The following is a 27,832-nucleotide window of genomic DNA, read 5'->3' on the forward strand; positions in this document are numbered from 1 at the left end:
TCCAAAGGCAAATTAAATGTTCAATCAAGTGCATTTATTTGTTCATTACAGGTACATACACATATACACGAGATGAATGTAGAGGAGGAGTAAAAGAATGCCTTGTGTTGCTCTCGGATGTCTCCGGTGTGGGTTACTGATAGCTGACTGGAGGGGCTGTGCTGTCGCTCCTCTCCTCCGCTCGATGGGGCAGCTTGTTGTGAAAGTAGTACATAATTTCCTACCATGATATGACCTAATTTCTGACTGCGGGGAGCTTGAAGGGCACCTGCCAGCGCAGTTTATGCTGACTGCTGTTTTGTGGCTTTAATCTTTTGGAGCAGGACACATTTCAATCTTTAATGCCTGGTACACATTGTACGGTTTTGGACTGTCCCAGATGAAAGATGACCAATTGTGGCGATTCCTGCCGTCGTGGCTCCTAAACGCTGGTCCTACGTCATACCAATTGCAACATGAAATGAAACTTTCCTCAAGATTGAAAAGCCAAGATGGCCTCTTTTCCCCAGCCATGATTCATCCATGTTCAATTTGTTTCAGCGCACATAAAAACTTTGCTCTATTTGTTCTATTTGTTCACCACTCGCTCATGCTGATGACGGTTTATTCTTCTATAGTAACTAGCGTCGTAGCCTACGATTCAATAGCTGTCATCATCGTACAGTCTACATACATGTCGTACCCAGGGATGGGCATGTATTTAAAATACGTATTTGAAATACAAAATACTATTTTGTATTTTAAAGCCTTTGGAAAAAATCAAATGCAATTTGTATTTAAATACATTTAAAGGAGCATTGCGTAGGTTCTGAAATTTCTAACAGTTACTGACACCAGTGGCCGTTAGAGGAACTGCGGCCAGTCTCATGCTCGTTCTCGGCGCGCACACGCTCGTACGAGCACGACCACATCAACCAGGGTGCCGCAGCAACCACTGACGGCTCATCGAGATTCACCAGCATAATGTTTGAGGTAAGAAAACACCATTTGAAAACACTACCAATTGCCGCTGCTTACTAATAATGGGTGCCGTGCCGTACGGATGTAAGCCCAAGTAGACGAGAACGCGCATGACGTCACATTTTGTGAATTTTCGCGCCGATTCGGGCCGACTCCTCCACACACAATTGAGCCTACAGGCTGATAGAGGCAACCGTGGTGGACAGTCAAGGTGTCATTATTTTTATTACATCATGGTTGGCTCATACATGTACAAATGAAAACTCTATCTTTTTTAAGTAAAAACCTACACATAGCCCCTTTAAGATGAGTATTTTTGTATTTTCAAAATACGTCAAATACTTTTTGCCAGTCAACCTCTTTGTCAGGGTATTTATTTGTAATTGCCAGAAAGAAATAAAGAAAGAGAGGGCAGAGATGAGGTTAGGAATGAAAAGTGAGTAGGCCTATGTAGTTTCTTCATTCACTGTGACCTATACCTGCACTCGATGGCCAATTTCACATGTATTTTGTGTATTTTCAAAGTACAAAATCCTGTATTTGTATTTAAATAAATTTTTTCACACAGTATTTTGTATTTGTATTTAAATACATTTTTCACACAGTATTTTGTATTTGTATTTAAATACATTTTTCACACAGTATTTTGTATTTGTATTTTAAATACATTTCCATGTATTTATGCCCATCTCTGGTCGTACCCAAGTATATTAGATCCATGTCGTACAGTAGGGTTTGTAATGATCCTATAGGATTGCTGAAATCGTACAGTCTGTATCAGGCATTACTAGTGTTGTTTTCTGATTGTATCATCATGCACTTGACATTTAAATGTCGGCTCTCTCTATGATGTACACGTCCGTTCAAAAGTTTGGGGTTGACTTTGTACAAAAAAAAACACGTTCTTACCCCAGACTTTTAAACGATTGTGTATTTCTGGCATTTATATATTGTCAAGTTTCGGGAATCTATGGGTGCATTTGTATACTGATACTACATCAGTCTAGATGGATCTATTGTGTGGATTATGTTAACAGTTCACCAGTCAAATTAATAACTAGGGTTACAAACATAAATATCCTGCTGAAAATGGGAAGTGCCATTAATTGTGTATGAGTGCAGGTGGATCTGAAAAGTATGAGAAATGTGATGTAATGTGTTTTATACTTTGTTTTAAAGCATCGTCGTTTGGCACTGCGAATCACTTGCCTTTAGGGTTATCAAGGTGAAATGTAGACCCACAAAAGAGATTGAAGTATTAGTTGAGTGCTACAACAAAATAAAGAGTGCCCATGCAGAAATGTCACCAACTCCAGTTTTGAGCTTCCAATATCCCAGAATCCCCTATTAACCAAATGGATTTCATGACCTCAAGTGCATGCCGTCAATCGCACGAATGCAGCTTCAAGTTAATGACTGCCGAGACTGGCAAATACCCTTTAGTTCACATCTACAAAACATACATGTTATATGCTTAGCTCAGTATGAATATAAATCATTTAAAGATGTTTTCATACCTGCAAACTCGTCGCCTTTGGATGAAACAAAACGTTTGATGGCATTTTCTTTTAGTTCGACCTCCGTACAATACTTACTACGGTGATGTTAATTCACCTTATTTTTAATGTAAGAGCCATTTGTAATTTGAATGTTGCCTACAGTTATCTTTAGCTGTACAAAAACAATCTAATGCTAATGCATTACTTAGCAATTCATTACTGTATTTTAATTACTTTTCCCTAGTAAAGTTAGGGATTACTCTTAATCGTTCTGTAATTTAATGAGTTATTTCTTAAGTTATTGCATTAAATACTGTATAAAAAAACAATAGTGGGATTGTAAATGATTCAAAATGTATGTTTTTAATGTACCCTTCTCACTTTAAATACTTTGTTCATCTGGATGAGGTTGATATGGGATTTAAAAAGTAATTAGTAATAAGTAATCCAATTCGTTTTAGAGAGATTAATTAGTACAGTAATCTAATTACACTGTTGAAGATGTAACTAATAGTTAGTAATTCATTACTTTTTAACTACTTACCCAACACTGGTTATGCTGCTTGATTTTGCAAACTGGCTTTTAAAAAAATATATATATATTACTTTAATTAATTATATTGTAATCATGAACACATTGGTCTGTAGCGCAAATAGTCTTACCATTTGAATTTGCATTTTCATTCAGCCAGTCTGCATTTTTTGTTCAGGCCAATTATGTATAAAATATTATTTGAACTGTTTAAATCTTTGCTTTTATGGTTATATCACAGTTTAGGTTGTTACAGTAGACATTAGTGTTAACTTTGCTACCAAAACAACACATAATTTTATTCTATTATGAGACTTTTACGAAATGATTTGAACTGCTTATTCCTGATTTGTTCCCTTGTTTGCCGGTCCAGAGTTTGCAGGTACTGAATCATAGATGTCTCCATATGGTTGTGTTGTTAGGTAAAAAAAAAAAAAGGAGAGTCTACATTTATCAAGCTATGATTATTCCTACAGGAGAAGGTTCAACCGTGAACAGTCTTCAGAAACGTTTCAATGTCCTACCTGCGTAAACACAGCGGTGTTGATAAGTGCGTACAGGGATAACCGCCGTATTCCTGCTTTTCCACAAGAGCTACCCACTGTCAGAACCTGACTTCGCATTTTCATTTAGCCATTCTGCAATTTTTGTTCAGACCAATTGTATAGAAAACACATGATTGTTTAGAAAATTACTGATTCATCACCTTTTTCAGCGGTCCAGAGTTTGCAGGTATGGTTTAGCTGAGTCATATGAAGCGTCTCCGTACAGTTTTGTTGTTAGGTGGACAAATGGAGAGTCTTTTATCAAGCTATGAATAGAGTCCTGCAGGAGAAGCTTCTCATAACAGCATTACTCAGTGGAATCTGCCGTATATATGTGACCCTGGGCCACAAAACCAGTCACAAGGGTCAGTTTTTTTTTTTTTTTAGATTGAGATTTATACATCATCTGAAAAGCTGAATAAATAAGCTTTCCATTGATGTGTGGTTTGTTAGGATAGGACAGTATATGAAAATCTGGAATCTGAGGGTGCAAAAAAATATTATTCCTTTAAAGTTGCCAATTTATGTTGACGATTGTGCTGCGTTCACTCACAAAAATAAATGTTTTAAATATTTACGGTAGGAAAGTTACAAAATATCTTCATGGAACATGATCTGTACTTAATATCCTAATGATTTTTGCCACAAATACACCCGTGTGACTTGGTTTTGACTGGTTTTGTGGTCCAGGGTCACTGTACCCCATCGCATTTGAACTTTTGCCTGCGCATTCCTGTTCTGCATCCGCATATTTGCAGAATCTGTCTGAACTTGAACTTGTTTTCAATCTAACAAATCTCCAACTGAGTCCTAAAGTCGTTTACTGTGGTGTTTTCACGGTTTGGAGAGTGGTTCAATGACCATCTTTAGAGCTCAGCTAGAAAATGACCCAGTTTTCTCGAGTCATGTGTCTCAGAGGGCAAGTCCTGCCGTTTCACAGCCAAGTCCGTGCTGTCCTTGTCGAGTTCCCTTTCTAACAAACCCTCAGGCCTCAGATCCCTCCCTCCCTCCCCTGCCAACGTACACACAAGCGTCAAGACAGAGCGCAGGTCTCTCTTTCAGATTCTTTTCCGACCCAAATACAAAGATTTCGGCTAAATCTATACCCTCTCTCCGAATGTAGCGACTTGATTTATTTTTCCCCCTAATCTAATGAACACTGTTTACGATCTGAATCATCTCCATGTTCTATGAGCTTCAGACTCTAATACGAACACGGTGAAGTTGTGCAGAGAAGGTGCCGTCTCTGCTGAACGCATGTACAGATGTAGATGAATGCAAGTGTGTAAAGAGCAGCGGTTTGTGTGATGAGGAATCAGGGAGGTGTGTTTCTGGAAGATTGGAGAGAGGATACCGATGCTGTAGTCTTTAAGGTGGTTTCCCGGACAGATAGGAGATCAGGGCAGCGATGGCACAGATGTAAGTGATGATGCCGAAGACGATGGAAAGCACGGAGAGCCACAGAGCCTGCCGAGATGCTGCGCTGGCACCTTGGAAATCTCCTTGTGCTGAAGCTTTGTTTGTCTGGAGTGGAGAAGATAAACAGCAGCATTAATCATAACGAGTGATGGACGTCACGTTGCTCTCTCCAGGTTGTTTACCGTATGGTTGAAATGCATGTCATTACACTATCCTATCTTTTATTCGTTTCTCTTCTCCATTCACCTTTGATCCCCTCATTTTAGACAACACCCTGTGCGCTATTGGAAATCAATCACCAGAGGTCTCTCATTATGACGCTAATTAAAGTCTGAATGAAATCATTGATCAGTCTTGAGGGCTGAACGTCTGGAGTGGCGCCTCCATTGAAAAGGTGTTTGAACAGAATAATAAAAGTCGCATCAAGTGGTTTACTAATCCCAAAAAACACCTTTCATAAAGATGATCAATCGTGATCTCCGTACAATGACATAACTCTCTGCTTAACTACCGTGGAACGATGCATTGTTGAAGAAATCAACTAGCGAGTCCCGAAACCGTATTGTCGCAAATTCGTCATTCAACCACGTTGGTTAATGAATGTCACGCATGTGTTGGAGTAATAACTTATTTTAACGAATCTGTTTGAGATTGAATTAACGCTAGATGTTTTGCTATAGATTAGACATGACATCTGAGGACTATTTCTAATTTTTCTCAGTTATTTTGCTTTATTTCCAGATTCAATCATAGACTCGTTCTTTCGTACTAGAGCACGTTCGCACAAACGGTGCTTTAAATCTCTTGACGAACTAAAAGACGTAAATGTATATATTCTAAATAATAGAATATAGATTGTACTGAATGTCCGCTATTTTGCTCAAGATAAGGATTTATTAAGTCCACGTCATGCAAATGAACTCTGCTTCTAAACACAGGTCGAGAGCTGTCGTTACAAACACACAACTTTGCGACGCTGTTTTGCGAATGTTCGTTGGAACGATGGTTTCGGGAAACACCGACTCGTTGAACTGCTGATAACGACAGAACTTGCGACCATGGTTGGCAAACGATGCTTTTGGGAAACGCACCCCAGATTAGAGCTTTTGGGTTTTGTGTGTGATATACATCATGTGGTCAGCAAACGGTCTGTGATTGGTCGAATGCCTGAGGATGAGACAAGACAGCTGAATAACACAAGTGCCTTGACTTGTTTTAGTCTTGCGTGTGCCACTTTGATTCACTGGTGACATAATCCTGCAAATCTCAGCGTAATCCTGCCTAAACCCTCAGGTGTAATTCCATAATGTCCACACTCACTCCCAAAAGAGAACTTGCCCTGAGCTTTCTGCTAATCTCTGCCACTTTCAGTCCATTTGCCCTTTAGACACAGAAGTCTGTCTGTCAGTGCATCTTTATATCGATCTGCCTAATCATCTATTACTATAACTAACTAAAGGCTCTTGATATTCTCACGGAGAAGTTCTTCTTTCATTCTTCGCTTTGGGGCAAAAAGAAGTTTGAAATATGTAGTAGCGATAATATACTGTTAGCAAACATCCTGACGTCGCCTGCGCTGCTGAGAGCGACATTTAGAGTATTAATTGTTAATATGTTGCTGCGCACTTTCCTCACAATAACAAAACAACCACACAACAAGAATGGCAGTGATGAGAAAACAGCAGTTGAGAAAGCATCTGATAGTAGCGATGTGGATCTTTGCACGAGCTCTGCAATTCAGCACTCCATCAGTCACGTCACGTTTATTTACATACCACTTTATACAATAGACTGCTTAAAAGCAAGCATCTTTACAGTATTAAACATGAAAAACAGTGTCAGTATCTCTTTCAATTAATAAAATAAAGCGGCTCTCCAGTTTGTTCATGTTTTTACTCGCGAGTTTTCTTTTTTTGCCGTTTATTATGGTAGGACAGTTAGTTGACAGGAGGCGAAGTTGGAGAGAGAGAGTGGGATGGGATCGGGAAAGGTCCTCGAACTCGGAACGCCCTGAGCTTTATGCTGGCGCTTCTGCCCACGAGGCTATTGGCTCCGACACTCGCATTCACGTTTATGGAGAAACGGACCGGAGAAGATTTCCATGTCAAAGAAGGCGGAGCCTCAGAGCCACACCCAACTATTGCGTAATCGAAATGGACCAATGGTGGTACGAAGGTTTTTACCAGCTAGAGGAAACTTTTCCGTAAAGTTTGCTTTGGCAAGCCGTTTCCATCTCCCGAAACAAACTTCGTTTTGGCCTGATTTTGTTCGAAATGACGTCACACCAGTGATTTTGTGAATTTGATTTAGCTTGAAGTATACTAACTAACTTTTTCTATCTATCTATCTATCTATCTATCTATCTATCTATCTATCTATCTATCTATCTATCTATCTATGTCTGTCTGTCTGTCTCTCTATCTATCTATCTATCTATCTATATATCTATCTATGTCTGTCTGTCTCTCCATCCAGCTATCTATCTATCTATCTATCTATCCATCCATCCATCCATCCATCCATCCATCCATCCATCCATCCATCCATCCATCCATCCATCCATCCATCCATCCATCCATCCATCTATCTATCTATCTATCTATCTGTCTCTCCATCCATCCATCCATCCATGTATCTCTCCATCCATCCATGTATCTCTCCATCAATCTATCTATCTATCTATCTATCTATCTATCTATCTATCTGTCTGTCTCTCCATCCATCCATCCATATATCTCTCCATCGATCTATCTATCTATCTATCTGTCTCTCCATCCATCCATCCATCCATCCATATATCTCTCCATCGATCTATCTATCTATCTATCTATCTGTCTCTCCATCCATCCATCCATATATCTCTCCATCTATCTATCTATCTATCTATCTATCTATCTGTCTGTCTATCTATCTATCTGTCTGTCTGTCTGTCTGTCTCTCCATCCATCCATCCATCCATCCATCTCTCCATCAATCTATCTATCTATCTATCTATCTATCTATCTATCTATCTATCTATCTATCTATCTATCTATCTATCCATCCATCCATATATCTCTCCATCGATCTATCTATCTATCTATCCATCCATATATCTATCTATCTATCTATCCATCCATCCATATATCTCTCCATCGATCTATCTATCTATCTATCTATCTATCTATCTATCTATCTATCTATCTATCTATCTATCTATCTATCTATCTATCTGTCTCTCCATCCATCCATCCATCCATCCATCCATCCATCCATCCATCCATATATCTCTCCATCGATCTATCTATCTATCTATCTATCTATCTATCTATCTATCTATCTATCTATCTATCTATCTATCTGTCTGTCTGTCTCTCCATCCATCCATCCGTATATATATCTATCCATCCATCCATCCATCCATCCATCCATCCATCCATCCATCTATCTCTCCATCGATCTATCTATCTATCCATCCATCCATCCATCCATCCATATATCTCTCCATCTATCTATCTATCTATCTATCTATCTATCTATCTATCTATCTATCTATCTATCTATCTATCTATCTATCTATCTATCTATCCATCCATCCATCCATCCATCCATCCATCCGTCTGACTAACACTGAGTCTACACTTGATGTGAGTGGCTTGACAACAGCAAATAGCACCCATCTATCATAGATATAAAGGTAGATTAAACCACATTTGTTTGATATTCACATTCTGGAGTCAAACTGTATTTAAAGAGACTAGATGAGATGTTATTATCAGGCACTATGGAAGACTGCTGCAGTCCTCTATATAATGGACTTCTGAGTGCATGATTTATGGCTTGTGTCCTCTTTCTTCCTGTCTTTTTTCTTTTCCTCTCCATTAGTTGGCATTCCAATCAGTTTTCTCCCATGCATCATCTGCCATTTCTATAATATTTCACTGGAGGACATGAATGACATCAGAATTCTTAATGTTCATAAAAGATTAAGAGTAAAGGATATTAATAATAGTGTTGTCAATCAAGAGTCTTATGAGAGACAAGTATTTCAAGTGTCACAAAAGACTCCGTATTTGCAATATGCGAACACTGTTGAATGAACAACAAGAATTATATATCCACAAAATCCCAAGAGAATGGCCCAATACCTTTTGGGAAAGATAGAACGCAGCAATGCCCAGAGGCCAGAAACAACAGAGCATGGAGAAGAAAGCCAGGCCCAGGTAATCTTGAGGGATCATGATGGGAAAGTTGCTCTCGCTGTCTGTGTCACTGAAGTCATCGCTGGAGGAGTCCTGTGGGTAAACATCACAATCATCAGCACTACTCAAGCATACAAGTCCAGAGAGCTTACATGTTACATAATGGAAATGATTTACTGGTCAGAAATTAAATTCAATTTGTCATGGGATAAAAGTTTCATTCATTTATCATGTATTGAATTATATGTTGTACTTAATTCTTCAGGGAGTTTCAGATGACTAAAATTGTAGGTTATATAAATTGTTTTTCTAACATGTGAACTTCAAATGTAATTATGTGTTATCCTATTCACTTCAGCTGTGTTGTAATAATGTATCTGTTGCAGGTTTTTCTGGTTCCTGTAAGAAAATGTGACTGAATGAGGTTATGCCAAATGTGCGCTAGTCGTGCCGCAAGCCTACAGGCGAATTCTGACTCATGTTTCAAAAAAAGAGCTGTGTTTTCAATTTGTGTCTTGTGTTTGACAACTCTTGCTTATTTCACTTTCTCTCCAACCAGTGTTTACATCCTTCAGATGCGAGTCATGTATTTTGTACTTCACCGACTTCACTGTATAGTGAATTCATGGACTAAAACAAGTAAAGGAAAAAGGGACGAAAAATGACACTTACAAGCATCTAAAGTTTTCCACTGTACACTAAATAACCCAGTCAGGTTCAGTCTCTGAGCAGTAACTTACTAAAAGCATGATGCAACTAACTTCAAGCTACTTTTTTCAACCATAAAGCAGCGTAGCGTGACAAAATGTTATATTGCTGTATTTTTCATCAAATTTTATTGCAGCGCTGTGAGTGCAGCAGAGGTAATATTAAAGCACACGCTCTCCTCTCTCCCATATATAGCATTGAGAAGTCAGAAAATGAAGTGCGGGTCGAATAAATGATTCACTGATACCATTTTAATGCATTTGTGCTCCAGCTTTGACCTGTTGTGGAGATTTTAAAGGAATAGTTCACTTGAAAATGAAAATTCGGTCATCATTTACTCACCGTCAAGTTGTTTCAAACCTGTATGAGTTTCTTTCTTCTGCTGAACATAAAGGAAGATATTTTGAAGAATGTCGGTAACCAAACAGTTGATGGACCCCATTGACTTCCATAGTATTTTATTTTCCAACTATGAAAGTCAATGGGGTCCATCAACTGTTTGATTACCGACATTCTTCAAAATATCTTCCTTTATGTTCAGCTGAAGAAAGAAACTCATACAGGTTTGAAACAACTTGAGGGTGAGTAAATGATGACCGAATTTTCATTTTTAAGTGAACTATCCCTTTAAACTTGTATTACTGAATCCAAATTACGTAATACAATAACATAATCTATTAGATGACAGAATCTGTACTTCCAAGCACTGTTTGCAACTTGTCTGGTGGTCAGTTGGTCAGTGGTCAGGTTCCTGTCAAATGTACTTTACGGTCAGAAATGAAAGTCTGAGATCTTAGATTTTAAATTATACATATACCTCATCATAGCCATTTGAAATAAAGGCGTATGGATATTTCGAAGAGTAGCCTTGCAGTACCACGCCCCACATCACTTGTAAGCGCCTTCTTGTATTTAAATAGTAATATTTTATTAATGCTGTGTGTCATAGTAGAGCAGGTCCTCATGAAACGCATACACTCGCCGGACTCACAGTGGTTTCTCCTCTTTGTTAGCACTGCCTCTGCTCAGAACAGGTTTTTAAATATTTTAATGGCAGCAGTTTTACACTTGACCTCCTGATGAAAAGCCCTGATGGCGTGACAGCATGTGTAATCAGTGCTGACAGAGAGAACCTCAAGTGCTCTTTTAAAGGGACTGAGTGTTTGTGCTATGTGACAAGCCGCTTTTCAGAGGAATGCTTCTGTGCTCTGACGCAGAATGCTAAGTGTTTGAGTATGTTTGGCTTGAGCTGCATGTGGTGTTTTTGACAGACATAAATGGTCTGATACTTGATGTGCTCTTGGCTGTCACAGGGTAAAGAATCACCTTCTTTTTTTTTTTTTAAGCCATCGATCAAAATGATTAGGGGGTAAGCCGAATCGGTAATCTGAATCTTTGCTTTTCCCACCCAGATCTTGTTTGCTGGTGTATGAAATAGAAGTTGGCACGGAGCTCATCAGCATAGTGGCATTATTATTCACACGCCAGTGAACGCAGAGCTTTCGATAATCACGCTGGGTTTGAAGGCCAGTGTCCGCGCTCCACATCCCCCACTGCTATTCATGCCATTTGATTTTTCAATTTAAAAGCTCACTCACCTATCACTGACTGTACAGCATTTGAATTCCACATTTGTGCCGCAATATCCCGAGCATTAGAGGAAAAGCACGGCTTAACGGCTAGGTGATTTTCTATTTTTCAAATGCAGAAAGCTATGAGGATTTGGACTGCGAATGAACAACTGCGAATCCAGTAAACAGAGAGTGACTTGGCATGAACTCAGTTCACTCTTCTCTTCAGAGTCCAAATACAACAGCAAGGAAGAAATGAGCCAAAAAGGAAGACCAAACCACCGCACACCATATTGAGAGGGCAAAGAAACAGGGGTCAAAATATTATTAAAATTTAAAGTAACATTTCTGGTTTACTATATATCTTGAGATGTTATTTATACCTGAGGTGGCAAAGCTGAATTTTCAGCATCATCACTCCAGTCTTCAGTGTCACATGATCCTTCGGAAATATGTAATATTAATCGATTTTTTTGTTTGTTTTTTTTGTTTAGATTATTTGATGAATAAACAGCATTTAGTGAAATTCTACTTTTTGTAGAAGTCTTTACTGTCACTGTTGATCAATTTAATGCATCCTTGCTGAGTATTATCCTAGACATTTTTTTACTGACCCCAAACATTAGTCAAATATATGTTGGAATTTTTTGTCACAGGTTTATACATTGCCTTCGTTTATTTTTGCTATACCTTTCAAATGCCTTTTATGTATTTGTTTATCATGATCTCATTCTTTCAATCTTAAACTATGAATCTGCATTATAAAAATAATGAATTATTCCATTTAAAAAAAATTGATAAACATAGTGAAATGAGCACAAACTATACACTGTCTGTAGTTAAAAGGACAGTTCACCCGAAATGTTTTATTATTTAATTAATTTCTCGCCCTCGTGTCGTTCCAAACCCGAAAGACTTTCATTCATCTTTGGAACACAAATGAAGATCTTTTGGATTAAATCTGAGAGCTTTCTTTCAGCTCAAACATGCTGAACATGTCAAGCAAACATGATTGAGCTTGTGATGTGTGAGTTGATGACTTTTTACATGTTCATTCAATCTGTTCATCATAAAGCGATCGAGTCTCTTCAGAAACTGTGGACTGAACCACTCAATTCATATGAATTAGTTTTACAAATCTTTATGAACTTTTTGAAGCGTCAAAGTGGTAGTTGCGTAGCTGTCAATGGAGGGACAGAAAGCTCTCAGATTTCATCAAAATGATCTTCATTTGTGTTCTGAAGATGAACAAAAGTCTTACAGGTTTGGAAAGACATGAGTAATTAATGACAGAATTTTTATTTTTAGGTCAACTAACCCTTTAAAGAAACACCCATGTATTGTATTCTGGAGGTAGAGGCCTTACCTCAAAGTCTGGCAAAAGGTCGTCCCCATCTTCTATGCTGTAGGACACACTATGAACATCTCTCGACTCTGCAAGCAACTTCCTTTCCAATGGTGAACCAGGACCAATGTCCACAAAGGTGGTTTCCAGATACTCCTTACTGTGGATGCCCAGGGAGTCAGCGGCGGCCCAAATAGTAGTAGGAGGATAAAGAGTCTCTAGAGTGCTAGGCAATGAACACGGATCCAGGAGCTGCTGCTGTTGAATATCTGTAGAACTGCAATAATTCCTCCAGTCCAGAGGGGGCAGTCTTTTGTCCTCCTCGTTCCTCATCAACATGCCTTTGAACAGTCCACCGCCACTTGAGTTTTTGGGGCTGTCGCCCAATAATGGATGTTCTAGTTCATCCAAATTCTCCATTTTGAGAGATCTGGATTTGACATCAACTGATGCTTTCTGGCTGATCTGGCCAACAGTTGTATTCTTAAGGATATGTCATTTATGTGAACGCAGCAACACAGCGGTTTAAACTGAAGACTTTTTGGTTGATTTCTCACAGAGACAAGCATAAACCTTAGCTGGAAAACTAACTCATGTGCTCCTCCATCTCCTCCGAGAGCACTTCTTTTAGTGCATGTGTTTAAGTGCACAGAGCTCTTGAATATCCCATTTTCTTCACATGTCAGAAGCTATTTGTTTCTTCGCTTGATGACTGAATGCAAGATCCATGTAGCACATTGTACACGACTGGTTATATCTCAGCCCATAAATATGCTAATGTGCTTCATTTTGCATGAAAAAAAGATGGAAGTCATTTCTGATGATGGAACACCGTGATTAGCAACCGACTGTAGACAGGTTGTGAAATTGTGAGGACTTTAAGCGTGAACCTCTCTTCTGCTCTCACCCATTCAGACCGAAATGTTTTGAACAGGATTCTGTAATGGGAGACTTTTATCTAAATATGTAGTGGAATAAAAATAGCCGTGAATTAGACAGACCAAAGCTGATCGGAATATTCTCTGAAGTGCCAAAAGCTTTGAAGGAAGTGTCACTGTAAGTGCATTGACAGGAGGTTGAAAGACTTATCAGCTTTATCAGCTATGCACATATATATATATATAAATATATCGTTTCTGTCTCCTGGTGTGTTTTCAGAGACTTCAGACGTCGACAAAAATAGTATCCGGCTTCTGGTCAGCAAGTGCTCAAGAAACCCATTTCGCTTGTAGTCGAGTAGAAACGTCTTGATGAAGAAATCAGAGTGCTTGGGTATTGATTTATAGCATGTGGGGACCTGTATTTTTAATGCGCCACGCTCTCTCCCAGTCGAGTGAAGTCTCTCAGGGCCGTGTCCGGCACCTCTCACCTCTCATGTTGACACTTGGGCCTGCCAAAAGAAGAGAACAGAGTCAGAAATGCCGTTTAGCTTCAGCGCACACACAAAAAAAGCTCTCGATAAGCGATCCCCAAGTGTCTCTATTTTATAAGGCCGGTCTGTTGTAATGTTTGAGTGGCAGGATGGTATGTGCCAAAGGAACGGACACTAATGAACTCGACATCTGCCTCTGAACACTTCTAAGCGGTCTATTCCAAAGAGCACGTCTGTCTCAAAGGCAAAGAGCATCAGTGAGAGGGCAGAAGACTCGTTAGTTTGGAAATATGAGAGGGCAGCGGCCCAAGTCCCCTTTAAAAATGTTAGATGGGCATGACGGTTCGAGAGCAGACCCTCTGGCGGATCGTGATGCGTTACACGTCATCTAGTCCACTTACTCGCTCTGCATACAAATCTCTGCGGCCCTCACCTAAAAACAGCCTCGGTACTGCCATCTGAATCTAGCGCCGCAGAGAAATCGAGGTTTGCGGCTCCAGGCAGTGTATTCATACAAAGATATTTCCAATGTAAACACCTGGACGAATGCCTGGTTATATAAGAGCGTCAGGGTGAAATGGAGCTTGTGATGTGGTTATGATATTCCCTTCACCTTGCTTATTTTGTTTGTCAGACTCATTTGTTATCAGGATGTAAGCCATTGAGAGACGCCGCTGGCAAAACAAACCAACAGTGCAGGTTTGAGCGATGGCGCCCCACCAAATGTCGCTAGAATCACGACTTGCTTTACGGCACGACGTCACATACATCAACAACATATGAAGCAGCCTCTGTGGAAGACACTAGCACGCATTTCAGACGTGAATCATGGCAGTCGACGAAGAAAGCGCGGTCGGAAGAGTCAAGGAAAAGAAAACGAAAACTATTTACGACAGTAACGTTAAATACAAATACTCCACAGCGACTCTAGGGGTCGCTGTTTGACAAAAACAGAAACTGCATAGTGTGCCTTTAACCAATTACTCTTTTGAATACATTGTATATTTTAATGTGTATATTGTCATGCACTTATTATTTTACTATGAGTAGTGTCCCCTTACTGCAGTGACCTTTAAGGGTGGAAAAAGTGCCATTTGACAATTTGTATTAAAGGGATAGTTCACCCAAAAATGAAAATTTTGTCAGTAATTACTCGCCCTCATGTCGTTCCAAACCAGTAAGACCTTCGCTCATCTCCAGAACACAAATGAAGATCTTTTTGATGAAATCTGAGAGCTTTCTGTCCCTCCATTGACAGTCTATGCAACTACCACTTTGATGCTTCAAAAAGTTCATAAAGAGATCGTAAAACTAATCCATATGAATTGAGCGGTTTAGTCCAAATTTTCTGAAGACTGAAAAGATTGAATTTAGGCTTTTATTCACATATAAACACTGATCAGCGGACATAAACAGAAGCTCAACCGAACCTGCTTGACGCGCGAGAAGCGCTAACGTGCTGTGTAACACGAGAATGAATCTCATTGGTTCTCGCACGTCAAGCGAACATGACTGAGCTTCTGTTTACCACAACTGATGTGTGAGTTGATGAATGTTTATATGTGAATAAAAGCCTAAATTAAATCTGTTCATCATATAAAGCGATCGAGTCTTTTCAGAAAATTTGGACTAAACCGCTCAATTCATATGGATTAGTTTTACGATCTCTTGATCAAAGTGGTAGTTGTGTATAGCTGTCAATGGAGGGACAGAAAGATCTCAGATTTCATCAAAATGATGAACGGAAATCTTACGGGTTTGGAACAACGTGAATAATTAATGACAGAATTTTCATTTTTGGGTGATCTATCCCTTTAAGAGTCTCAGATTGGCATTACCCTTGATTGTAGACCTTTATTTGATCGGTCATTGGCTGAAGAGTCTCAGTCAGTGGGTGTTAAAGAGAGCCGATCAGAATCTGCTGTCACATTTCCCAGAAGCCCCTCCGTCAGTCAGTCGGCCCCTGAAAAACCAGAATGACGGCCTCAGAATGATAGGCATCTGGTGCAGGTGAGCGTCTGTCTCTCATTGTTAACCTTGCGCTGTTTTCAATCAGTCCTCTACATGCCTGTCTGCACCAGTCTCACACACCTGACATCATCTCCGTCAGTGGCATACGTTAGAGGTTTACCTGAGGCATCGATGAGGATTTTCTAATTTAATATGTAAATGGCTTTAGGGTTAGGATGCACGCCGCATCATTTAAACTAGTTGTTAATGGATTCTACTAAATGTTAATTGAAACTTTGATAAAGCGATCTAGCATGCTTAATATTAATGATATGCAAGAATACTGCATTAGAAAAAAATAGCTATTTAAATTCAATTTAAAATTTGATTTTAACGATTTGCTCAAGGGGATCATTTGCCCTCTGCAGTGTGTGTGTGTGTGTGTGTGTGAATGTAATATAAAGGATTATGCTATAAAGAGATTCAGTCGTCATACATTCAGCTTTCGAAACTTTCTCTGGAACACAAATGAACTCATCTTTTCCATATAATAATAAGTTAATGATGGCCACAGATATCAAGCAAGATTTTATACTTATAGATTTTATACAAAGTTATACTGTGAATATTGTGCACAATGCCAGATTCTTTTATTGAGCATATTTGTCTTTTCTTTAGTCCTCATTTCATTGCATTGAAGAGAGCAGCTTGAACATTCTGCTTAAACTCTGTCATTTTTGTGTTCCACATTAAAAGAAAAGTCAATTTATACTTTTGGATGAACATTAAAAGTCTTTATTCAGCAAGAATGCATTAAATTACCTAAAATGACAGTAAAGATTTTTGCAATGTTACAAACTTTCTATTCATTAGAATATTGATAAAAATGTCTTTTTCATATTAGAATATCAGAATGTCTGTGAGATCACGGCAGCCGAAAAAATCAGCTTTGCCCTCAGATATAAATATATTGAAATATCTTAAAATATAATGAAATATTTCAATCTTTTATTTTAAATTTTAATATTTCAAACTTTTAAAATAGGTTTTAACACTTTTTTTTTTTTTTGTTCTGGTTCTAAACGGCACATTTTAATTGGCAATGGAATATTTCTATTTCTATATGGACTATTTTTTACCATGCAGCCATATATTCAGGTGCTTTGCCTCGAGTAGAAAGTCAAAAAGGAAATCTGATTTCAGCAGCACATCGAGTGGCATGATAAAGAAAGTAATTGACTCTATGGTGGTGCACTTCAATCAATAAAGTTGAAGCAAAATCGAATTGCATCTGATTTTATACACTATCCATTACCATATGAAGATATATGGATCAGCGTATGAGGCTGTTCCGGTCGAGTGCAGATCTGTGGTCTGGGTAGTGGCATTGAGAGCTGAAGCCTGCATTACTCTGCTTCATATTGCTTTGCTCTGCTCTCCTGTCGTTGTCCTCCTCCGCTTGTGGTCGAGCTCTTGAGCGCAGACAGAACGCCAGGGTGATAATTCAGGAGCAGATCCCTGCTCTCCCTGACATCAACATTACTGCAGTGGACCTCTAAACACACTGGATGGAGAGGGCCACAAACATCAGACCTATACACCCACACACACACTCACACTGTGTATGGCTCTTAAAGGGACAGGTCGCCAGAAAATGAGAATTCTCACCCTCATGTCATTCCAAACCTGCATGACTTTCTTTCTTATGTGGAATATGTGACCCTGGATCACAAAACCAGTCATAAGTCGCACGGGTATATTTGTGGCAATAGGGTCAAAATTATCGCTTTTTCTTTTATGCCAAAAAATCATTAGGATATTAAGTAAAGATCATGATCCATGAAGATATTTTGTAAATTTCCTACCGTAAATATATAAAACATTTATTTTTGTGAGTGAGTGCAGCACAATCGCCAACATAAATGGACAACTTTAAACGAGATTTTCTCAATATTTCGATTTTTTTCAATATAGATTTTTCAATATCCAGATTTTCAAATTGTATCTCGGCCAAATATTGTCCTATCCTAACAAATCAATGGAAAGCTTATTTATTCAGCTTTCGGATGATGTATACATCTCTGAATGTAACTACGGATTAGCGAAAAAGAAAATCTGTAGGACGGAGATTTGGTTCTATTCATTTTGATTTGAAGATTAATTTGCCTTTGATAGTGGACGGGTTTAAGTGGACTAAATGTAACATTTTCAACAGAAGATCAAGTTATGACATTTTGATTAAACATTGCAAGGTAAAAAAAAAAAAAGGTAAAAATTTAACATATACAGTCAATTCAAAGTTTGGAATAATAAGATGTTTTAAGGTTTTTGATCAAAAATACAGTAAAAACGTAACTGTGATATGTTATGCATTTTTGAGAACGGTTTCTATTGTGATATATTTTAAAATGTAATTTATTCCTGTGATCAAAGCTGAATTTTCAGCATCATCACTCCAGTCTTCAGTGTCACATGATCCTTCAGAAATCAGTCTAATATGATGATTTGCTGCTCAAGAAATGTATTATCATCAATAATGAAAACAATTCATATTTATATGGAAACCATGACACATAACTGTCTGGATTTTTGATGAAAATCATACGTGTTTCAATGCTGTAGAAGTATTGTTCATTATTAGTCACTAAAGTAGTTAACTAATATTAACTAATGAAATCTTATTGTAAAGTGGTACCTAAAAATATTACTGTTTTTACTGTATTTTTATCAAATAAAATGCAGACTTCTTTCAAAAAAACGTAATTATTCCAAACTTTTGACTGGAAGTGTAGCTACATGATGTCAAAATCAGGATCAAATCATTCTTTTAAGTCACAAAACATATTTTCAAGTCTTTTTCAATCACACGCTTTCAGAAGACATATAGCACAATAATCAAATAGATCACATTTATGACGTTATCATGGTGCTTTTTGAAGCCTGAGAGCTCCAGTTCCCATTTGTCGTCATCACACGGAAACGAGCAAACAAGCAAATCGTTCAAAATATCTTCTTTTGTGTTAGAAAAACAGTCAGGTTTGAAATGACGTGGTTGAGTAAATAGTGGCGGTATTTGAGTATTTGAATGTGAACTATCCCTTTAAGCGAGGATGGCTTGATTCCAGAGGAGATGCACTCAGCTTTATTGCTAACCCATAAAAGGACTGCTGTCAGCTGCATTATAAGCCTGATTTCTGCCTCACACATAAAACACCCGGTCAGTTGGACGGAGCTCTACAAGGACAGCACAGCAAATCAGCCCCAGCACTTTTATAGAGAACCAGCTCTCTCTCCTGTGCTCCGATTTCTTTTTCTATAACTCTCACACACGTTGGCTACTTCATCTTCTTTTTGCGTTGTTTAGAACTGACCTCTTGTCTTTTATTTGATTCCTTTAGCCGGTTCAGCATTATTTCCGCTTAACCGACAACCTCAGCCAAAGCCCAAAAATCTATCATGAGATAGTAATGTGTGTCGATGTACATTTTGCATTGGGCTTTCTTATAAAGGGACAGAGGATTTATTGTACTTTTAAACTGTTTTTTAAGTCATTTGTTCACGACTATTGTCAAAAAATAAGAAAAATAGCAACAAAAATGAAATATCCGTTTTCCAAACAGGTTTCTTGAACATGACCCCCCATCTGCTATTGGTCAAACAAACTGATAGTCCCGCCCCAAACTTACGCTATTGGTTGAGCCAGAGTTGCTGTGTGTACGTCAGACAAAGCAATGTTTACAGCAGTGTTTTACTGTGCACAGTTTTCAGTGTCAGAAATCATTCAAATATGCTTATTTGATGCTCAAGAAACATTTCTTATTATTATCAATGTTGAAAACATATATTCATATATTTGTGGAAAACATAATACAGGATTCTTTGATGAACAGAAAGTTCAAATGAAGAGCATTTATTTGAAATATAATTTCTTTGTAACACTTTTGATCAATTTAATGCATCCTTATTGCTGAACAAACATATCAATTTCTTAAAAAAAAAAAAATAAATCTTGCAATACTATCATTTATAATTTGTCATTATCTTTCATGATTAAGCTCAGACAGGAGACCCACTGCTAAGGAGAAAACATTTGCTTATATTTCATGTATTTCTGTCTTTAAATCTTCCACACACACAAGGCAACAGAGGATAGAGTCCAGACGCAGCAGGAAAAAGCAGCGACAGTAAATGCCGATGAACAAGCTGATGGACGACAGATATCACACTGACAGCACAGGAGAGGCATTATCAAGCACACTCATCCTTCACTATACACCCTTCAAGACCGAAATAAAGGATGATGGAGAACAGCTGCGTTTTGCTAATTAAAGCAGAAATTAACTCAGTCTATAGGTCTATATGAAAACACATCGCCTTTGATACTATGAATGCATTTCCTAAGATTAATGAGCCGAAGTCCGATACGTCATTTCTGCGCTGTACGTCTCTGCTTATATAAGTGAGCCTTGATATAATTCCAGCACAATAATTCCTTGAGCCCAGCAATGTCACATTATACTCAGGATGGAAAGATACATAATTCCTCGCTAAATGACATTATAATGGAAAAAGGAATCGAGCTCCACTGAGGGAGGGGTGTTTTTACTTCCCAGCATTCTGTGCGTGTGTTTAGAAATGAGCTCATTTATCAGTCATCTTTCTAGTTCAATTGTTTTTACCTTCTTTCTCTCTCTGTTTTGCTCACTGTTATTGTTGTAACCATAGTACTATGGCCTTAACGTGGTATAGAGAGCAACAGTCGGGTTCCGGAAGTAAAACTACATTCATTTTCTCCATATAGGGAAATTGATTTTGAATGGTAACTTCTAAACCTTTAAAGATAGACCTTATACTGTGAGCTACGAGGTTGTTAATCTATGGTATTTGCTTCTGTTGAAGTCGTCAGCTCGCATTATTTCAGCTTATTTTTTAAATAATCGCATTTAACAGCAGAATTACCTATGATGCTGTACAGAAAATTACACCAATCAGTGAATCGAATAAAGCAACCAAGCCAAAATAGCTCCGCCCACTCCCACGAAGCACAGCGAATGTAATCTAGTTGATCTCTCTAAGCTCTCAACATACTTGCATATTTGTATATATGCATATTTTGCAATACACTTAAAATATTACACTTAATATTTATTAGTGAGGGGAAAGAACTACAATCCCATGAAGCATTGCGAACAGCATAATCGAATCAAATATGGAGAAATATAAAACTTCTCATGTACAAATGTTGAATATATATATATATGTACAAATGTTGAATATATTTTATATTTTATATTTCTCCATCGCTTTTAGATTCGATTTGATTCGATTATGCTGTTCGCAATGCTTCATGGGATTGTAGTTCTGTCCCCTCACTGATGCCCTTAAGTCTTGTACCTTTGTCATTTGGTCCTTCAAATCAAAGTTTGGAATGCTATGATTCACCTGATTGGCTGATTGGCTTGGTGCAGCTCTTTAACAAAGACTTCCTATAGGAAAAAATTAATGGAAAAAATACTTCCGGAACCAGTGCGGCTGAAAAATGGGGCGGGAATTGTTGAACTCTACAGTGAATCAGTTTTATACTAATATGATGTACACTTTGAATGCACTGTAATGGGCCGTACTCATGTTTTTGCATTCCACTATACTGCTTTTCCACTGCATTTTTGTGTAAACATTGTGGTAGATTTTTCTCTATTTTGCACCTGACCTAAGTCTACCTGGGTCTCGTCTACAATCCACGTCCCCGAACATCTACAGTCGACGTTTAGTCTATCTGGGTCTCGTCTACAATCGACGTCCCCGAACATCTACAGTCGACGTTTAGTCTATCTGGGTCTCGTCTACAATCGACGTCCCCCTATCTCAAACTTGGTCCCCTAACTAACTTGCTGCGCAGCAATTATAAACAGACAGACTTCAGCAAATGTCCTTTAAATGCTTTAATCACGGCCGGGAGAGTTGTCGAGCATTTTCTCAGAGAATCTCACCCAAAAAGAAGATTCAATCATGGCCGGAGGATCTCAGACAAATTTCAGAGAGAATCCCACCAGAAAACAACAGATTTTATAGAATAGGAGCATGGCGAAAATGACAACGCCGAATCTCTACAAGAGCCATGAATGTGTCCTTAGGTCTCTGGCACCAAGATGTTAGCAGCAGATCCTTTAAGTCCTTTAGGTTCCAATGTGGATCAAGCCACCATGGATCAAACTTGTTGGTCCAGCACATCCCAAGTGAGATTTAGGGAATTTGGAGGCCAGGACAACACTCCTCAAACCATTCCTGAACTATGTGTGGCAGGGTGCATTATCCTGCCGAAAGAGGCCAAAACCCTGTCGCCGGTTTGTGGTTTGTCCCTCTTCGGACCAGACCTCAACATGTGGCCTTGTAAGGAGATGATCAACATTATTCGCTTGACCTGTGATAGGTCATAATGTTTTGGCTCATCACTGTACATGCTGCTACTTCCAAGTAATAGAATCCCATGGTATAATCACAGCACATTTTGCATTTAAATGTACTCATTCAACAGATTACCAAACCTGGTAATATCATACTTTTTGTCAGTGCCTTTTTTCCTAGTACCTTTCCTCTGCCTCTGCTCCCTTCTTTTCCCTGTCATTTACACTTCTCTCCCCTTGACACTCTCTATCTCTCGTTCTCTCTCTTGAGTTGGGCAGAGCACTCAGTGTTTCAGAGGAGCCATTTGCACATATCTTAGCTGGGTGATTTCTGTCATCCCTCAGGCCCCGTTGTGCCTCACACCAGCTGTGCCAGAGAGAGAGAGAGAGAGAGAGAGAGAGAGAGAGAGAACATACAGACGCTGTAGGGGGATTTCCCTGCCATGGACTGTGTGTGTTTGCCTATGAGCCATGAACTCTGTGTGTCTATGTGTCTGACTCTTTCTCATTATCTATAATCTGATTATAATGGGACATCTCATTATTCTTGTTGATCCACTTGGGTGCGGAAAAGGGCACCGGGGCTTGACAGATCTATACTGGTGACAATAAAGAATGGAAGTCTTCTTTCATCTAATTGCACTGAATTTCTTCGGTTTGGGTTTGATTTCTTTGATGGTTGTGCGTCTGAAATCTTTGTGCATGTTGTTCTAGTTGCTGTTGTGTTCAAAAGATGAATAATGCTGCTTTCGCATGTTGGTCCGGATGTTGGAGGGCATCAAGGCATGTCCGAATGCAATCACAATCATCCTGTTGACAAGAGATGCCTTTATACGGTTGTTTGAAGACAACATATATCCTCCACCGCCCACGATATCTCACAAACCTGAGCATGCAATTGACCTATGGCTAAGCCACGCCCCCAAACGCGATGAGCCAATCACAGTGCGCATAGCTAACCCAATACACTCAGACATTCTCTGCTTCCACGTCCATTGAAATGCATTGCAGTTAGTCAGTTTTTATATGTTTTTGCTTTTAAACAGCGTGTGTGTGTGTGATTTTGGTTGGGTGACAGTTGTAGGTTACAGTTTGACAAAAGCACAATGTTGTGTTTTACAAATATAAGTAGGCTAAACACTTTGCAGTTTTAATGATGTCCTGTATGAACAAAATGGAGTATGTTTTTATGTTTCCACTGTTCGATCGCGCCCGCGCCTCTCTCTCTCTGACTTACACACACACACACACACACACACACACACATTCCAGCATTGCAATCTTGACATCGCAGCCTGTTACCAAATGTCTGAGTGAGTGGAGGGGCGTGGCTTAGCCATAGGTCAATTAGAGGGTTAACTGAACAAACATTGATAAAAATGATGTTCAGTGGAGCAGTTGAAAAATGTATATTTTTATAATGTTTATGTTTATGTCTATATTTCTACAGGCTCAGCACGATTTGGGAAAAAAAAATTTAATTGCGACTTTTCTGATAAAAATTGTGATGTCGACTAAAAAAGGCTTTAGGTTTGCTGTGCTTGTTTATAGGGCTGCACAATTTGGCCAAAGAAATAAAACAAAATAAAACAATAAAAAAAACAATATTTCTTATTTTGTTTAATATTTTTTATTTATTAGTAGTATTATTCGTAAATACTCAATTTTCTATTTTAAAGTGCAATATTACTATAGTAGTATTTCCCTGTAAAATAGAAAATGATTATTTAAGATATATCATTTTCAAACGTTAAACCACACAGCTTTTACTTTTGTAAAAGCTTCTATTTTGTTGACAACAAGTTTCTCATTACAAGTTTGGGAAGATACGTCAGCACACGTTATTTTCCCAAAATGCATGTGATGTTCCAGTTCGAAGTTTCTTTTATACAAAACACATTGTCTGTTTAGTCAGACTGACTGGGCCGTGAAGCTGCCATGGGTTTCAGACCTCTATTTCATTCTCCTTTAGTGTGAGACGGGTCTTCTCATCTCATGCCAGTGCTTGTTAACCGAGACGGCTACAAAAACGTGATAGCTGTGCCGTGCATAGGGAGCAAACTACGATCAATCAGAACTGCTGGTGTATTGTGCTCTTATGACACATCCATTTATGTGGTAAAGTAGTTGAGGTGTATGTACTGTACAACACAAGCAGCTTTCTATTGTCTTGGGCATTTTTTTTAAATTAAAAGCCTCATGGTGCAAACAAGGAACCAAACAAGCCTCCAGGCTATTTGCTGACTTTCAGGTTGGATGTGGTGGGGGAACATATTTCAGATGTTTCCCACTGCTCGCGTAAGAGACACATTTCTTTCAGTCTCGTATTAACAGGTTATAGCATTCATGCCAGAGGAACCAGCACAACACTCGTAGCAGAAGTTTCAATGCTAAGCCTATTTTTGTCACACGCACTATGCTAAACTCAGCGAAATAAACTATATTTTTGTGTTGAAAATTCTGACCTTAAAACCTATTAATCAACCCAATCTTTTGCAATGTAGGCTTTTATGATATAACATTAAATAATGGAGAGAACAAAGTTACGCACAGTGACAGACAAACACTTTCTGACAGACAGAAGCACAGTAAATGACACACATCCACACACACACACATTGGGTTTCCATGTTTTATGGGGACTTTCCATACATAATGATTTTTATACTGTACAAACTGTATATTCTCTCACCAAACACTAAACACAACCCACACAGAAAACCTTTTTTACATTTTAAGAAAACGTCATTTAGTGTGATTTATAAGCTGCTTTCCCGGTATTGTCATCCTTGTCAAACGTAGGGTTTACCAGGACCACACACACACACTGTGGCAGAGCCTATGGTGTGATGATGTGTAACTATTCATCCATGTCTCACTCCGGAGGCGGTCATATGACAACAACGAGCTGTTTTTGGGGCTTGATTAAATTAATAAATACTTGCTTATAATGAGGAGGATGTTTTAAGCTTTAAAACTTGCAGGATGTTTTAATGGTTCAAAGACCTCTTATGTCAAAAGATCAAGGCAAATTTGCTTTCTCACATCATGACCTTTTAATATAAAATCGTTCGTATGAATTATTAATGGTTATTAATCATAATAATTTTCTGAATGTTTTTTTTTTTTTTTTTTTACATCACACATGTATATATATATATTATAATTAAAAATTCTCTGATGCTTTAGGATTTAATGGGTAGTTTTTCACAATACTATACCACGCAGTCACTATTAAGTGTTGAAAATATTGAAAATATTCAAGGTTGTAATCTAGAAATCCCTCGGTTTGTGGTGTAAGGACGCAGTTTGGTAACACAATGTGAAAGCAGAACACGAGCCTCGGCAGCTTCTCTTGCGCGCTGCTAATGCGAGCGGTGTGAAACAGACCAGAGGAAAGAATGAAAGAGCTCTCGGTGGCCTGACCCCTTACTGGCCTTCTCCTCCATCATCTGAGTCACACACACACACACACACACATAAACAAATGCCCATCCCAATGACACACAATTCAATGCATGTCAAATTGAACAATAATAAGAAAAATCTAAGAACACTAGACACAAATATGATAAATGAGATGCTCTGCCTCACTGAGAACACGTTTAATCAAATGAGAAATCCTCTCGCGTCGCACATAATCACCGGCTAATTGTTTATTACTCGTGCTAAGTAAAAGGTTATCTCACCAGCATGCAGCAGGCAGGGGAATCAGGCAACACACTGCATGTGACAGCACAGCGCTGATAAACAAGAGTGTGTGAGTGTGTGTACAGGACAGTTTAGATTAGTAGTGAGATTTGTGCATAAGAGGGGGGTGCACTGAGACTTTAGGGATAATAACGCACAAGACCGTATGCCATGAAATAATCTCCTTTTTATTGTAATCTGGAAGTATGTTTTGTAGAGACCGAATTTAATGGTTTGTGTGTGTGTGTGTGTGTGTGTGTGTGTGTGAAGGGTCACTTTTTATTAAATATGAAATATATTTCACTTTGAGTAATTGTCTTAATGCACATCTAAACATGATCTCCAGGGGAGCATCTACTACATGAATCACTACAGAGGCGACACTGGACTGCAGATTCAGTGACTAACAATAGAAATGTCTCTCTCTAATGGGAACTGCAGCAGTTCTCCTGAACAATAGCTGAAAGTGTTCCAGCACATTTATAATCACTAAAGTCTGACACAATAATAACGGCAAAGCTTGCGTGTGTTATGATCGCCAGAGAAATCTCTACACCCCACATGCAAGAGGCACAGAAGAGCTTTGACTGAATTTTTTGAGGGCGGAAAAATAATAACAGCACAGCAAAATTAAAGAAATGTCCCACACATCTGTTCGTCCAGGATGTGACATGAAATAATGTACGAGAAATATAGATAACGCTTACACCCGGACTGCCCGTAAAGACACTGTATGGTATGAATATCCTGGACAATACTGATTAAAATGCATTTTTATCAGAAAAGATGAGCAAAACGTACCTCTTTCATCTGATGCTGAACTCTGGTGTCGGCGAAGTGTGTGGAGCAAAACGGATGAATCCAGCGGCCCAGTTTGAACTTCAGCAATACTTTTAGCACCAAGACATATTCTCCATTTGTGTGTATAAGCAAGTCTGGCGGAGAGAGAGAGAGAGAGAGAGAGAGACGGGATGGTGTTAGAGTAAAAGAGTGACAGTTCTTGCCTCCTAAGTTGAGCGTTGTAATAAAGCGAGCTCCTGTGTGAGTGTGTAGACACACACTGCAGTACACACCGCTGCTGATGCTGATGCTTACACTTTACTCTCTCTCTCTCTCTCTCTCTGCCTGTCTGTCTCACTTCACACTTCTCTGATGGAGTCAGTAGTTGCTCTTTTAATCCTGTTTACGCTGGGTATTTATACCACCAATGCTCTTTTAAGTCTTGCTGGCGAGACTTCCAAACTACAGCAGCGAAGCGGCTCTTTGCATCTTCCTCTCCTCTTTTCTCTCCACATCTCTCTTTCCCTCCTCCACTGTCTTTTTGCGCTCCACTCCCCCCCCCCCCCCCCCCACTCCCCCTCTCTCCTTGGCTCCAGCATCAGTGTATCGCAGGGTCCTAGAGCCTGCCGGTGTTTGGTGGCGTGTTTGCGTGTACAGTGTATCTCTGCTACTGTAAACACATCAATATGACTCAAGCCTCTTCTCTCTCACTAGCTTTCTTTGGTCTTTTTTCCCAGTTCCCAACAGTGGGAATGTTGGCATGAGGTTGTTTTGTGAAACACTGTTCTCACTCTCTTTATACGGCCACAGAGTGGACAGTCCTACAGACAGCCAAGATAACTGATCAAAGTTAAAGATAAAGTTTAAATTCAACAC

The 27,832-nt window shown here is 38.9% G+C and overlaps 1 protein-coding gene across 2 annotated transcripts; it reads right to left on the minus strand.

The window, feature by feature from the left end:
* Window positions 1-27,461, minus strand: tmem91 (transmembrane protein 91). Of its 2 annotated transcripts, XM_084408857.1 has the most exons (5): window positions 27,250-27,461; window positions 26,978-27,111; window positions 12,782-14,150; window positions 9,083-9,229; window positions 1-5,060 (listed from the first exon to the last, which is right to left on the minus strand). In XM_084408857.1, exons 3-5 carry the CDS (start codon window positions 13,178-13,180, stop codon window positions 4,905-4,907), a joined length of 702 nt encoding a protein of 233 aa, XP_084264983.1. In that variant the 5' UTR covers window positions 13,181-14,150; window positions 26,978-27,111; window positions 27,250-27,461; the 3' UTR covers window positions 1-4,904. The 2 variants fall into 2 exon arrangements, with proteins under 2 accessions (XP_084264983.1, XP_084264984.1); XM_084408858.1 differs by lacking the exons at window positions 26,978-27,111; window positions 27,250-27,461 and adding an exon at window positions 15,971-16,079.
* Between the last annotated feature and the right edge of the window lie 371 nt (window positions 27,462-27,832).

Source organism: Rutilus rutilus, assembly GCF_951802725.1.
Source record: "Rutilus rutilus genome assembly, chromosome: 5".
In the NCBI taxonomy this organism is placed as follows: Eukaryota; Metazoa; Chordata; class Actinopteri; order Cypriniformes; family Leuciscidae; genus Rutilus; species Rutilus rutilus.

Bases quoted from the DNA above. Each gene is read 5' to 3' on its own strand.
- tmem91 (XM_084408857.1), bottom strand. From the start codon at position 13,180: ATGGAGAATTTGGATGAACTAGAACATCCATTATTGGGCGACAGCCCC. The intron at 9,230-12,781 runs GTAAGGCCTCTA...GTTTACCCACAG, and splicing joins ACCTTTTGCCAGACTTTGAG to GACTCCTCCAGCGATGACTT. The intron at 5,061-9,082 runs GTATTGGGCCAT...TCTCCACTCCAG, and splicing joins CGTTCTATCTTTCCCAAAAG to ACAAACAAAGCTTCAGCACA.